We start from the raw sequence: 14287 nt of genomic DNA, 5'->3' as shown, positions 1-14287 counted from the left end.
GTCTGATTAGAGGATTTGCAGTGTCCATCTATAAGGCGGACCCAGATGTTATTGTCGGCCACGATTTCCTTGGTGTTTCCCTCGACGTCCTGCTGCATCGAATGCGCGATCTGAAGGCCGACCACTGGTCTCGTCTCGGACGATTCAGAAGGTCCAAGTGGCCTAATATTGGGAGACAAGGTTCGAATATCAAGTTTTTGAACGGCCGAATGCTCTGCGACCTTGCTAGTGATGGTGCAAAGGTCTGTCGCCAACTTCGCGGAGTGTCTCTGCCGGACATTGACTCTCTCCTTAGAGCATGATTGTATCCACGACCTGGTCCTTAACCGAGATGTGCAAGACACATCTGAATAGTGAACGGCAAGACATCGACCCAGACGACACTGCCAGCTACCTAGATGGGAGTTTGAGTTCTCCGGATCGAATGCTTACCTTTGTTCGTCACTGTGAACTTGACGCACACTATCAAATGGCGATAGCCGCGAAGGTGCAGATTCTGCCCCTGACAAGACAGTTGACGAATCTCGCTGGCAACTCATGGTACGTCGTGGCGCACTTTGGAGTGTCTTAGATCATTGAATGCCTTGCAGGAATAAAACGTTGAATGGCGGACGTGCAGAGCGCAATGAGTACATTTTGTTGCACGAGTTCCATCGCTTGAAGTATATCTGCCCCGACAAGACTTACGGGAAGCAGTCAGCTGCTGTGGTCAAGCAAGAAGCAGAGGAAACTCCCGAAGGCGGCAAAACGAGTACGAAGGGTAAACGCGACAAGTACAAGGGTGGACTCGTCTTTGAACCAAAGAGGGGCTTATGGGACAAGTTTATCCTCGTCATGGACTTTAACTCTTTGTATCCCAGCATCATCCAAGAGTATAATATCGACTTCACGACTGTGGAGCGGGTTGACGACGATGAGGTTCGTCATGTTTTGATTGCTGTTATCATGAAGCTCATGCTTTGTTTTGTGACAGAATGGCGATGAGCGGATACCTGACCCTCCTCCTCCCAATACACCTCAGGGCGTCTTGCCACGTCTGATTGCCACTCTTGTTAGCCGGCGGCGGCAAGTTAAAGGACTCATGAAAGACCGAGACGTTACGCCAGCCAAGCTCCTTCAGGTGCGTACATTCCTGCTAGATTTCTGAGTATGCCATTTCCTCAAACGTTACTCAGTACGACATCAAACAAACCGCCCTCAAGTTGACGGCTAACAGCATGTACGGGTGTTTGGGCTTCGAATACTCGCGCTTTTATGCCCGACCACTTGCCGCTCTGACCACCTACAAGGGCCGTGAAATCTTGACGAACACGCGAGAAACGGCTGAGGGTCTCAACCTCGATGTAAGGGCCTGACGTGAATTATTTACGTTTTCGCTGACCGCACTTCAAGGTTGTCTACGGAGACACGGATTCTGTCTTTGTAAACTCCAACGTCACCGAGTTATCTGAAGCGCTCAAGATATCCGCCCTGTTCAAGAAAGCTATCAACGATCGATATAGGCTCCTGGAAATTGACCTTGATGCAGTCTTCGAACGGCTCCTGCTGTTGCAGAAAAAGAAGTACGCCGCTATCAAAGTTGAAGACGGCGGAAGGACCACAACAGAAGTCAAGGGTCTTGATATGAAGCGCAGGGAGTACTGTGCGCTATCGAAGAACGTCTCCCAGTAAGTTGCCATATCCCACTTTCTTCGGACTGGTGACATAATCATCGCAGATATGTTCTCGAGCAGATTCTGTCGGGTGAACCTACTGAAGTGGTTGTGGAGAGTATCCACGAATACCTGACGAGCATCTCAGAACAAGTGCGGAATGGGACGACGAAGCTGGAAGATTTCATTGTATTCAAGGTAAACAAGTTGTCTCGATCATCACAGAGAGAGTTTCTTATCACAGCCACCCATCAGCGTCTCGGAAAAAACCCCAAAGACTACCCTGACGCGAAGAGCCAGCCACATGTCCAAGTGGCGTTAAGGATGCAACAAAGGGGTGGCTCCGCTCGTGCGGGGGATGTCATCCCATACGTGTTCTGCCTCGCTGAAGGCGAGGAGACAGCCAAGACCGCTCAAGCCGATCGGGCCAAGCACCCTGACGAAGTTCGGAGAGCGGGGTCGGAGCTCAGAGTCGGTGGGCATCTACTATCCTCCTCTATCCCAGCTGTGTGTTGAAGAGAGTTAGATTACGAACATTACCTTTCGCAGCAACTTCTTCCGCCCATCGAACGTCTGTGCGACCCTATCGAAGGGACCGATCGAGCCCGGTTGGCTGAATGTCTTGGTGCGTACCCTGTTTACTTTCCTTCTTTGCATATAGACACTGAGTTTGATGCCTCCCATCCCACAGGTTTGGACCCCCAGCGCTACAAAACCTCAAATGGACCAGAAGAAAGGGAATTCTCCATGCTGGACTCGCTGATCTCCGATAAAGAACGATTCCAGGACGCCTCTCCGTTTGTCGTTCGGTGTAGGCAATGCAGCGCCCAGATGCCGTTTACGCCTATTCCTGAAAGAAGTGTAAGTATCTACCCCCGTTTCCTCTCTTATCGCTCCTCACCCCAGAATGTACAGACGTCTATTCTCCACCCGAGCGGAGCCGCCTGCCTGGGGTGCCAAAAACCACTCAAACTGGGCAGCATGCAGCTGCAGCTGGAAGTGCAAATCAGGGAGTTTATTGGGCGGTATTACGAAGGCTGGTTGGTATGTGACGACTCGACGTGCGGGAACCGCACACGTATGATGGGCGTGTACGGGAGGAAATGCTTGAAATTGGAGTGTAAAGGGCGCGTTTCATTTGAGGTTCGTTTATCCTCTTTCTGCGCGCTCCGGTTGATCTCATCTTACTCACATGCGCACTTCTTCTCTTCCCCACACCAACAACCACCCCGGTTTCGAACAACCAAACAAACATAGTATTCGGATGCGGAATTATACACCCAACTTCGGTACTTTGCCTATCTCTTCGATGGGGAGAAGGCCATCAATTCCGCTGTCGGTCCGAATAAAGGTTTGTGGGAGTATCTTCTTGACGAGGTTATCAAACTGAGATTGGCTTTCCGCTTTGACAGAGCTCGTCGCGGCTGTTGTGAGGGCGCCGGCGAACGCTGCGTTGTTGAGGTCGTTGACGGCTTGTGTTGATAAGTACCTTGATCAGTGTGGGAGACGGTGGGTGGATTTGTCGACGATTTTTGGGAAGATGAAGGTTAAGACGGTGGCTTGAGTGGATGCGGACTGCGTTGATCTTTTTTCCTGTTCTTTTCTTTCGCTGCTCGTTGTTTTATCAAGTTGTTAGCATTAGATATCTCGGTATCTTCACCATGAATGTATTTATACCATTTGATTTCTCAGGTCATCTCGTCGCAATGGTGTTGGACTCGACTCCAAGAATTTTAGGTCGAAGAATAGGACAAGATCACATAATTATGGACGATAATATATAGTTAACATAGAAAAAGTTGAGCCCAGAAATTCAATGTCGAAACGATAATCGGGGGAGTACATAGGTTGGCTACAAAATAACAAGGGCGAACGAAGAGATCAAATCAAATTTAATTCAACATCCCGGAGGCGGCGCCGCACATGCATCCCTGATTTTCTTTGCATACACCGCGTCTCTGAGCGCAAGGAACTGTTGAAAAACTAAATAGGCAACCGGCACTAATAAAAATCCGAGTATCACAAACCTTTTGTTCTTCGCTTACGGTACGGATATTTAATTTCCGATTCGATTTTTGCATGTGCACCAAGAGCGTCTGAAGTTTACATCAGGATCAGTTTTTAGGACTCGGAGACTCGGCGAAGGAGGGAGGAGGGGCACGTACTCTGATGGACCGGCTACTCAAGCCCCGATACCCCGACACGCGTGTTAACGTTGCAGGTACCGCACCTAGGAGCTCGAATTGCTGGTGGAGGTACATAACGTACTGTTCTAGGCATTCGAGGTAGTGTCGCTTTTTTTCGTGTGATGATATCGTGTCTCTAAATAAATAAAACCGGGGTCAGAAAAATTGCTTTAAAAATATAAGTAAGTAACTTACGGATCGGTGGGTATGAACCCCACGCTCTTCGCCGTCGCACGTCGCCGGGCTTTTCTTGCGCTATCGTGGCGAGGTTTCCCGTCGACTTGTACTGGACTGTTATTGAACAGCTCTTCGGACGTCGCGCCCGTCGGATCTGGACTTAGGAATTCTGCGTCTTTGAGCGCTAGTTCGGAGAGGAGCTCAGAGGGCGTAGGGAATATATTTTGTTCCGGTTCAGAGATATAAAATTCTGGATTGAGCATGGTTCCTTGGGGTTCGCAGATGGCTCTGCATGCTGGGTTTGTCGTGATGTTGGTTGTACTGGAAGTCGGCAAGGGCGCGAAGGAATCTGTGTTTGGGTATCGATAGTCGACGGTGGAGGTGGAGGAACTAGAATTCGGTGGGTGGGTGTGATAGAGGACAGAGTGCATCGCTTCGAAGTTATATTCATCGAACAAGAGTGGAATTTGAGATGCGCTCGGAACGGGTGCGTGGAGTGGGAGGCCCGTGGCGGAGGGATGGAAGGATTCCCATGGGTACGCGGGCGGAGGCGGAGGTGGTGGCGGAGGAGGTTGTGGTTGTGCGATTCCGTAGCTCATGGAATACTGGATTGGAAATAGTTAAATACGATGAATGCTGAAAATAAAGAGAACTTACGTTGTTGTAGGTCTCGGGAATGGGTATAGAAAGTGAGCAGCGGGGAAACTGTAAAGCGTCGTTCATGGTGGATCGTAGTTGAAGGTGCAAAATGGGATGTGAGGAGGTCAATTTATTAAATAAATCAGGCAAAAGTCAAGGCGATCTTGGAGTGTCCGGATTTGGCGAGCGTGTTTCTATTTCAGATCCGGGGCGCGTCAAATGATCGATCGGCGACGACAGCGTGTGAAAGCTTAAATTTTGACAATCCAATGAGATCTCGGCGAATTGAACAACGGCCCTGCACGCAAACGCCCAGTTTGAACAAAACCCTTCACAACTCGAGCTCGTAAAGTTCGACGTCGGATATTGCTCACAGCTAGACGTTCGCGGTACAGGCCGTAACAGCACCTTGACTTAACCCGCACGTCACCTGAATTCCTCCTCCACTCTTTTCCCCACGGTTCCAGCGCGAGACGGCTGTTGAGAAGGAGCCATCGATAAGAAGACCCACGACAGTTGCCTTTTCTTTCACTCTGAGCAGATCCAGCGCAGATTTCAAGTGTGTCGAAATCTCATTCACTAAAGCCTCTACATCAACGCGATTTTGCGCGCGAGGGTGGAAAGCATCGAGCGAATGTTCGTTCGTGAAACGACGGCCATCATTTGTGTTACGGAAGGGCGCGTATTGGAAAGAGAGAAAAAAGGAGAGTCAGTACATAGAGCGAAAAAGTGTCAAAAAACGCAGGGTCGGTGAGGGTGGGTGGATGATGTCACGGTGCCAATTCTCCTTCCAATCTCCTTCTATTCCATCGACGCAGATTTTGGACGGTTGACGCGTTCCAAAACAGAATTTTCACGTCCAAGTGACAACTCCACTTTAGCTTTTTTTGCGCCGACGTCGGGGTGGGACGGGGAAGTAAAACGGGAAACGGGGGTATGGCGGCGGACCCGCCGGTGTTCGTGCGTGCGCAGATTCAAGATTGCGCATTTCCAAACTCTTTAGATTGGGAGTAGATCTGGGACAATCTGACACTGGCAGCGCGGATCGAGGAGGTCACACCTGTCGACGACATTCGTACGTACACGCAACGGATTTAGCTGAACTTGGCGCCTATGTCACGGTGTTTTGTCTCTCCCCCGTCGCCTTTCTATCCTCGCCACTTACGACCCCCGTTTCGTGTAATCTCTTTCGACATAATACAGGCTGTCACCAGGTATCACAAAACCACCCTCGATGGCTTGCACCGAATTTCGAAATAACTTTGGGGCTGCCCATCGAGCGACGGCGACGATTGTTGGGTCACGGTTCCTGGCTGGTCACCACTGCGGCATTGACAATTCTTCTGCTTCGGTCTTCTCAGGTCTTCTCCCAAATTTATTCGCTTCTTCGAACTCGCTTGCGCTTCCGGGTTTTTCGTAAAGTCTCGTTCGAGTAACACCGAGCTTGCACCGAGCCATCATCAGAAATATATAAACAGGGCCGACTATTCGAGTAAATGCACCCACCCCACCAAGATGTCTACGAATTACCGCCTCATTTCTAACTCGTACTGCTCCCCCACTCCTCAAAATCAGTTCGGCGCGTTCTCAGAGTCGCATCCATCGCCTTTAAGCGAATGTTCCTCCTCTTCATCCTCTTCTTCCTCATACGCCTACCAACAACCACTGTCACCAAGCGACTCCGACTCCTCCCTGTCGTACCCAACCTCCCACGTCCAAAAAAATACCAGCCCATATACATACGTAGAACTGCCCGACTTCCCAACGCATCCGTCTGAAGCGTCCCCGTTCACTTATGAAAAATTCAATCCCAGTTTCAACGCGCAGTTCAATGGCGCGCCCAGCTCGGATACCTTTCAGTGTCGCTCCGACTTCAACACCAGCGGCTCAGACTCCTTTTGCGATAGCACGGACTCCTTTGGCAGCAGCTCGGACTTCAACGCAGACAACTCCCAGTTGGACTCCTTCAACAGTCCGACGGATTTCACCTCCGGCACCAGCAGCCCAGACTCCTCGCCCTCACCCACCGGCACCAGAAATCGCGCTGGGACCACTCCCAGCCCCTCGGCGCGCTTTCACGTCGCCCACCCATACGCGCGGCTCGTTGCGAAAAAGGACGACAAACGCCGAAAAATCTGGAATCACGCACTTGAAAAATCGGTTTTTACGCCGTTTGAGATGTTTGTTTTTTTCTTTTTTTTTGTTACACTTTGTAACTAAGAAAATTGATACAGATCGACGCTTGGTGCACAACAACGCCGGGGGACTTACATCGGCAGTTTGGAGGCGCATATCGATACGCTGCATGCCCAGCTATTGGAGTACGTTCAAATGTTTCCCTTCCCGAGTCCATTCTAATTTTTTCGTTTCGTACAAATTAGAATCGGATTTTACCCAGTCCCATTCAACGATCTGGACCCTTTTAAAGGGCTCAATTCCAAAACTGCAAAGGTCAGTCTCCTATATGCGTATGCGGCTTTATTTTACGGCGTATTAATTTGATGCATAGAGCATGGTCGCGGGCCTGCAACACGACGCCTCACTGTCAAAATTGAAACTTCTCGAATTGGAACGCTCTGTACGTTCGTCCTCGTTCACTCTTCCTCACTCGCTTCGTCTAATCAGACTAAATTGCTCGTAGAACCACGATTTGGAATGTATTTTATGCACCCCTTAGGAATATTCATGTCAGATTTTTTTTAGTAGTAGCAGTTCATCAGAAAAAAATCGTGACTATTGACCGATCGACTTCGAATTTCCTTAGCGGGGGTCCGCACTACTTAGCCCCATTTTCGTACTTTAAGCAAGATCTGTTCGTGAGGGCGGAGGAAGAGATCTGCGAGAAGGAGTAATCAATCAAGGGCGCTAAAACTGGTCGTCGTGTGCTATCGGTATCACCATAAATTCGTGCTAGTGCTAGCAAGTAAATAAAAAAGGGAAAGGCGGACAAGTCGATTCACTTCCGTTTCATCAGAATAAAATTGGTTTAGCACGAAATCAGATGACGGGGGACGGGAGAAGCCAATTGCAGCAGTGTGGTGAGCTCAATAAATAAATGGGGTATAACACCAACACCCAACACCTCGCGTCGACGGTCGAAACGTTAACTCGCTCGAGCCAGGTGAAAGGCCATCCTTGGTAGTTCGGATATAAACCAAAATCCTCTTGATCAATCAACGTTGAGCGTTTCAAGAATTATTTAAGACGTAATGCGTGCAACCAACCAACGCCTCATGCCCCCTCCTCCTCACGACGACGCGGCTACGTGTTTATTCATTATCATTTTTTTACTGGGATCGAGTAACGAGTTGATGGCCATGGGCCCGGGGTCGTAACGGGTGGAGCAGTTGTCTGATGCGTTGGAGAGGTCACATTGTCATTTTTGTGGTCGGGGTTTGGGTTACACGTTGAAGGGAAGTTCTTTCACGAGGGTTCCGAGCTGTGCGTGCTGGTGACCTATACTTAGCCAACACCGGAGATCGTAACTCTGACGAGATGGCGAAGTTCAAGTAACCCGTGACGCGGTGGAGAGGTTACATCACTTCTGTGATCACAGTTTGCGTATGCACACCACGATGATTCCGAGACGCTATGGTGCGTACCAATGACCTGCGCCAAACACCGGTGAACAGATCTCCGCTGAAACGTCAGTGCCAAGGACAGTGGTCATGCATGCCATTTTCAGAGACCAATTTGAAAGCCAGCAAGAACAGTAAAGGTCGGAGCAGAAAACCCCGCATCACACGGCGACACAGATCCGGACGGCGCAACTTGCTTCATCACTAGCCTTAGTAGTAGTATCTGAGCGTTCCTCACGAGTGATCATGATCGTCATGAGTCATGCTTCCTTCAAATCAATCGCTCAGGGGTCAAGTCGCAGGCCTAGCGCAAAACGGTTAGTAGGCTATGCGCAAAGGTGGGCGCAAGGAACGCGAAAAGCTGGATGCGAGGAAGCACAAACTCAGCGCAGTGAGAGCGGAAGGTCCAACAGCGATGATGGCAACAGGCACTAACCTGGTACGTATTTCGGCTTTTGGGCTGGCAAGCTGTACTGAAAACGGGCCTGCGCTAGACGTCGAGTGACTGTGCGACGGTGGCCCGGACTCGCTCCATCAGGGATCTAGAGGGCGCGGAAACGTACACACTTTTCATTCTCGTTGTTTGGGTGTCACTGACGCACTGGCTGCCCACCTTGCCATCTTATTCACTACAACAAAAGTTCGCGTAGTTCATCCGCACTTCCGTACACCCTTCATTGACCGATGCGTAGAAATCACGTCCTATTGAGTTCAACGATATGGAGAGTCGCGACTTCCAAACCTCAACCAAGCCTCAAAGGTTCTACACAATCATGGTCAGCTTGAAATGGCAGGTATTATGACACAGGAAGGACAATTACACCTCTAGTCGTCTGATGGACCGTTTTGAGCGCACTGGCCAGTACAACACAATTGTGACGCTAATCGGAATTATGGTTGAGGCAAAGACATGAGAAGGACTGCTGGTAAACAGTGGCAAACATCCAGATTTCTGCTTGTTTGGCGGTCCACTGTCCCTCGTTAATCCCTCGGGCCTCAGCTCAAAAGAGATAAGGCCTCGTAATTTGCAAGTAATTTGGACCGGTCTTCAAAGTTTCTCGGATAGAAATTTGTCGGCTCCCAGTCAAAAAATCGAGTCGCGTGGCGGAAGATGAAACTCAGAAGCACAAAAATCTCAGAGAATAAATCATTTCAATCCGACAAACGACATCCGAGCCCTACCCTCTACGCGATAAATCCCAGAATAATACAACAACAGAACGAAAGAACCCCGGTGCAATAAATATAATCCATGCCATGAGCGAAGCGGCACGAAAGAAACTCCTTCAAAACGCGCGAGGACAGAGCGAGTTATAAGGTCGTGAATGTGATGTGTGCATCTGTAGTAAATATCGTCAGTCGAGAAAGTTAGATATAGAGTGGTAAAACGGACATGATTATGGGGTGCGCTCAGGCAACAACGCAGTAAGCGTTGTTTCCGCTGCCACCGTCGTCGGAGTTGGTGGGGATGTTAGAGGTGTTGGAGATGGTTGTGAAAGAATCCATGTGTAAGATGTTTAGGTTGATTGAGCCTGCAGAACGCTGACGAGCCGTGCAGGATTTTATACCTATCCGGCGTTCAAACTTTCGGCGTCTTGCCAGTCGTGCGTCTAAAAATAGTTTAGCTGCTTATCCCTTCATAATCGTTTTTATTTGAATTCAAAACTCGGTCATGAAGGTGGTCTTATTGTTGAGGGTGTGCGCAGGTGTGCGCTTCGCTCTCACAATAAGAGGTTATGAATGGACTGACTCATTCGCCTCATGTGACTTTCCGAAAAACAATGGGCCTTCTTGTGGGCCTTTTCCGATTTGACCTCAAGTTCGTGAGCATGGGTTGAAAATGGTCTAGATAATTGATAGGCTCTGCAACTTATACTTTGTTGATGACGCCCCCTCTTCAAAAAATTGCTCAAGCCCTCCTGAGTCCTAAAGAGCTTGAAATGGACGTGATCATGACACAGAAAGAACAATTACACCTCTACTCGTTTGCTGGACCGCTTTGAGTGCATTGGCCAGTTGAACCCAAATGTGACGCTAATCGGGATTACAGCTACCTGGATGGTCAATGAGACATAAGAACAACATGAGAAGGTTGGCAAGCATGCAGATTTGATTTGTTTGGCCTTTCGGCCAAAATAGGTAACCTTGTAGCCTGTTTTGAACGAAGACTCAAGGCGAGCGATTTTGTGGAGGGGCATATCGTCAACAACAAACCATGAATTGCAGGACGTATAAATTGTCAAGACTATGTCCAACCCATGCTGATGAATTGAGGTCGAAAAGCCCCATTGTTTTGCAAAAAGGCACGAGGTGAATTTGAGGGAATTCGTCAATTCGTTCATGACCTCTTATTGTGAAGGGTGCCTTGAGGCGAAAACCTCACTCTCAACAATAAGTCCACTTCATGACCGAGTTTTGAATTCAATCAAGAACAATCACGAAGGTTTAAACGGCCAAACTATTTTTAGACGCGCTTGGTCCCTCGCCGAAACTTTGAACGCCGGAGAGGTATAAAATCCTGCACGGCTCATCAGCGTTCTGCAGGCTCAATCGACCTAAACATCATACACATGGATTCTTTCACAACCATCTCCAACACCTCTGACATCCCCACCAACTCCGACGACGGTGGCAGCGGAAACAACGCTTACTGCGTTGTTGCCTAAGCGTACCTCATCCATAATCATGTATGTTTTACGGCGCTCTATCTATTTTCCTTCCATTTCACTCGACTGACGCTATTTATTACAGATGCACACATCACATTCACGACCTCATGACTCGCTTTGGCCTACATGCGTTTTGAAGGAGTTTCTTTTCGTGCCACTTCGCTCAGGGCATGAGATATATTTATTGCAGGGTTCTTTCGTTCTGTTGTTGTATTACTACTTCTGGGATTTCTCGCGTAGAGGGCAGGGCTTGGACCTCGTTTGTTGGATTGAAATGTGATCTATTCTCTGATATTTTTGTGCTTCTGAGTTCAATGTTCCGCTACGCGTTCAACTTCTGATTCGGAGCCACAAAACTTCTATCCAAACAACTTTTGAAGACTGGGCCAATTCTTGTATCGCCCTTGCCCTCTTCCGTTCAATCCATATTTCACGCGTGTCTTGCGGTCCAACCACGTAAGTTAGGTGCTTTGAAAAAACCACGAGCGGTATCCATACTACCAGTGCCATGAACATGCGAAGCGCCAGGTTTCTGGGGAAGAGAGAAGGATGAAGTGAGAGTCAGGAGACCACACCTAAGCGTGGGATGGATGTTGAGCATGGTTAGAGGGTAGATATCCGTTATAGAAACGTTTAAGGAGGAGTACCCACGGAGCGGCAAGAGGCTCTGAGATGGTGTGAGATAAATTTAGGTGTGGGATGGTACCGGTGAGCTTGATGTGAGATCTGACCTAGAGTCCCTGAATGACGTCGTTTGCGAAAACAGCCATAGAAAAAATTTGATCGTCTATGTTTGAACGTCTTTTACTTACATCGGGAGAATGTAACGCCCAAAGATTGTAGGAGACATATTACTTCGAGGTCGGGAGCCCGAAGTAATTTCGTCCACCCTTCATTCACCGACGCGTATAAATTGCGTTCTTCTAGTTCAACAATAGGGCAACTTGCCTGCTGAGGTCCAAGCCTCAAAAGTTCTACACAATAACGATCAGCTTGAGATGGCAGTGATCATGACACAGGAAAAACAATTACACCTCTACTCGTTTGCCGGGCCGTTGTGGGCGCATTGTCCAATTGTGACATTAATCGAAATTACAGCTGCCTGCCAATGAAAGTGATCAGGAGGAGTGCTGGTAAATAGTGGCAAACAGGCAGATTTCCGTTTGTTTGGCCTCTCAGACAAAATAGAGCTTGTTTCGAACGTGTTCGTTACAAGGAGGGCGTATCGTCAAACCGTTAATTGCAGAGCCTTACAGTAGGCGGGAGCGCCGCGGTTCAATTTCGATTTCATAAGCTTTAGGTCTGGGCCCAGACCTAACCCTAGGTAAACAGTGATCGATTGATCGATAGTGATCAACGACGTCTTGGACCGCACGCCCATCTACCCCGCCTCATTGACTGACCAACTTTCCATAGAACCACTTCATACATCTTTTATACATTATATCTTCCTTTATCCTACACATATTTGATGGCTGACATGTAATATCCACCTTTTGCAGCCTGTTTAATGGCTATCAAGGCCAGGGAATACTAATACAAAGAATTTGTTTCTATAACGTCAGACATCTTACTGAAAACCCTCCAGGCAGTAAGAAGCGATAACTCTGGGCGGCCAACAGATAGGTATACCTCCTCGGCAACAGGCACAAAATCTTCAGGATAAAACCGCCGGAATTCCTCTCTGGGCCCTGCTTCATCAGCCAGATATTGTCGAAGGTCAGAAATGACATCCTTTGGTAAGCGGATGAGGCAGTCAATTCCACCATAAAACTGAGGATGAGCAGCGGCGTCATCAGGGACGTGTCCAGATGGCATGTCTTTGCCAGACTGCCACCGGACAGTGCGCTGATTCCAATAGACACGGAACTCGTCAAGGGCACTTTGAACGAGCGGAACAAAAATCCAGTAAAACAAATGCCTAAAACAATGTCAGCGATCAAATGATTGAAGCTGAAGTTCAAGAACGCTCAAACGATTAAACATACCGGTGATAATTGACCTCAGGATTGATCAGACGGTCAGTTTTGCCTTGTAGAATGACTTCTCGCAAATTGTAACCCGCTTTCTCACGAAGCCACCGCCACAATGCCTCGATGATAATGTTGTGAACACTTTTCAGAAGCGCTACGCTGCGATACACGTCAGGATCGATTTGAGGGGCAAAGGCCTCGCTGAAGACAAACAATCCATCACTTGACTTCTTGCTTCGGAACCAATATCACAACGCACCGAAGAGCAACTTGAAACGCAACCTGCCAGCCGATTTCGGACCCCTTATCAAGGTCCAATTGCATTGGCATTCCTGAAGATGTCGAGTCTGAACTCTTTTCTTTCCAATCGAAAAAATCGAACTAACCTCCCAGTTTCTCTAGCAAATCGAGATAGAGGTGGCCTACGGCTCCAGGAGAACGACTGTCAGGAACAACATCTATTTGTGGTAGTTGCCCTGTCCATTTGTCTCGGTATGCATATATCGGAAAGCCTAAACCTCCCATCTGCAATGCCAGGGCACCAATTTTCTCATGACCGTCTCCTGATATTTCGTGATATGGACCAAGGGCGGAGAGTGGCTGTCGGTTTACTTTAAACTTCTTTTTTCCTGGAAATCGTTTCTCTGCACCATCTGGAAAATGTTCCCGCATAATCTTCCTAACGGTGTCTCTTCCAGGGGGCATACAACTTTAAATGACCTGAAAAGAATCTATTCAAGGGGTACTCACCGAGGGACTTTGATGTCTTTGTCTTTGAGCTTCGCCTTGAAGTAATTCGGGCCATTATTCTGTGTCACGTCCTTTTCAACCTCATCAACAACAAGCTGAACGACTTCTTCTGCTCCTAGTCGATTCCTGCGAACGGATGGAATGTTGAATCGGCGTTCAAGTTCGTTCAACTTGGTCTTTCTATATAGCAATGCCTGTCAACAACAATGCCCCTCGATCCACTGCTAGTGGACTTACCCAATGCTAAGGTGGTGATCTACTTGTAGACGTGCCAACTTTTGGTCCTGCGAGAGAGTGTGTCTGGAGTATGTCAACAGCGCGTTTTTGAAGACATCATCTGGTGGGTCTTCAAATTTGAAGCTCAGTATGTTGAACTTGGTGAAATTGAAGACTTTGGCTCACAGATCTTTTTACCGGCACCATTGACACCAGTTTTATTAACCATTATAGTTGCGTATAATCCGGAGAGGCAATGAATTTGAGGGAAGAAACGTATGACACGAACATTAATTTGTGATTTGATCGATGCTTACATTTCTCTTCCCTGAAGTGCAGAACTCGTTTGAGTTTCACCCTCCAATTTTGCCTCGTCACACCCTTTTCTTTTTTTGCCTTCCATCGTTCCACGTTCACACCACTATGTCTACGGAGTGCCAACCACTA

At 48.3% G+C, this 14287-nt stretch overlaps 3 protein-coding genes across 3 annotated transcripts; 1 reads left to right on the top strand and 2 right to left on the bottom strand.

The window, feature by feature from the left end:
* Window positions 1-3549: 3549 nt before the first annotated feature.
* On the bottom strand, window positions 3550-4738 carry LACBIDRAFT_329882 (proline-rich protein; the record flags this gene model as incomplete). The annotated part of the gene is made up of 6 exons (XM_001884059.1): window positions 3550-3624; window positions 3680-3748; window positions 3818-3898; window positions 3921-3924; window positions 4034-4620; window positions 4673-4738. The coding sequence occupies 6 exons, from the start codon at window positions 4736-4738 to the stop codon at window positions 3550-3552; spliced, it is 882 nt and encodes a 293-aa protein (XP_001884094.1).
* A 1431-nt stretch (window positions 4739-6169) lies between these two features.
* Window positions 6170-7457, top strand: LACBIDRAFT_329881 (uncharacterized protein; the record flags this gene model as incomplete). The annotated part of the gene is made up of 5 exons (XM_001884147.1): window positions 6170-6834; window positions 6889-6975; window positions 7036-7105; window positions 7164-7232; window positions 7419-7457. 5 exons carry the CDS (start codon window positions 6170-6172, stop codon window positions 7455-7457), a joined length of 930 nt encoding a protein of 309 aa, XP_001884182.1.
* Window positions 7458-11632: 4175 nt separating this feature from the next.
* Window positions 11633-14069, bottom strand: LACBIDRAFT_329880 (uncharacterized protein; the record flags this gene model as incomplete). Its single annotated transcript, XM_001884058.1, has 10 exons — window positions 11633-11688; window positions 11714-11893; window positions 12156-12221; window positions 12476-12822; window positions 12890-13108; window positions 13134-13206; window positions 13261-13583; window positions 13625-13804; window positions 13862-13970; window positions 14027-14069. 10 exons carry the CDS (start codon window positions 14067-14069, stop codon window positions 11633-11635), a joined length of 1596 nt encoding a protein of 531 aa, XP_001884093.1.
* Between the last annotated feature and the right edge of the window lie 218 nt (window positions 14070-14287).

Source organism: Laccaria bicolor, genomic scaffold (assembly GCF_000143565.1).
Source record: "Laccaria bicolor S238N-H82 LACBIscaffold_24 genomic scaffold, whole genome shotgun sequence".
Taxonomy (NCBI): domain Eukaryota; kingdom Fungi; phylum Basidiomycota; class Agaricomycetes; order Agaricales; family Hydnangiaceae; genus Laccaria; species Laccaria bicolor.
The sequence above is the reverse complement of the archived record's forward strand: the minus strand, read 5'-3'. Positions and strand labels throughout refer to the sequence as shown.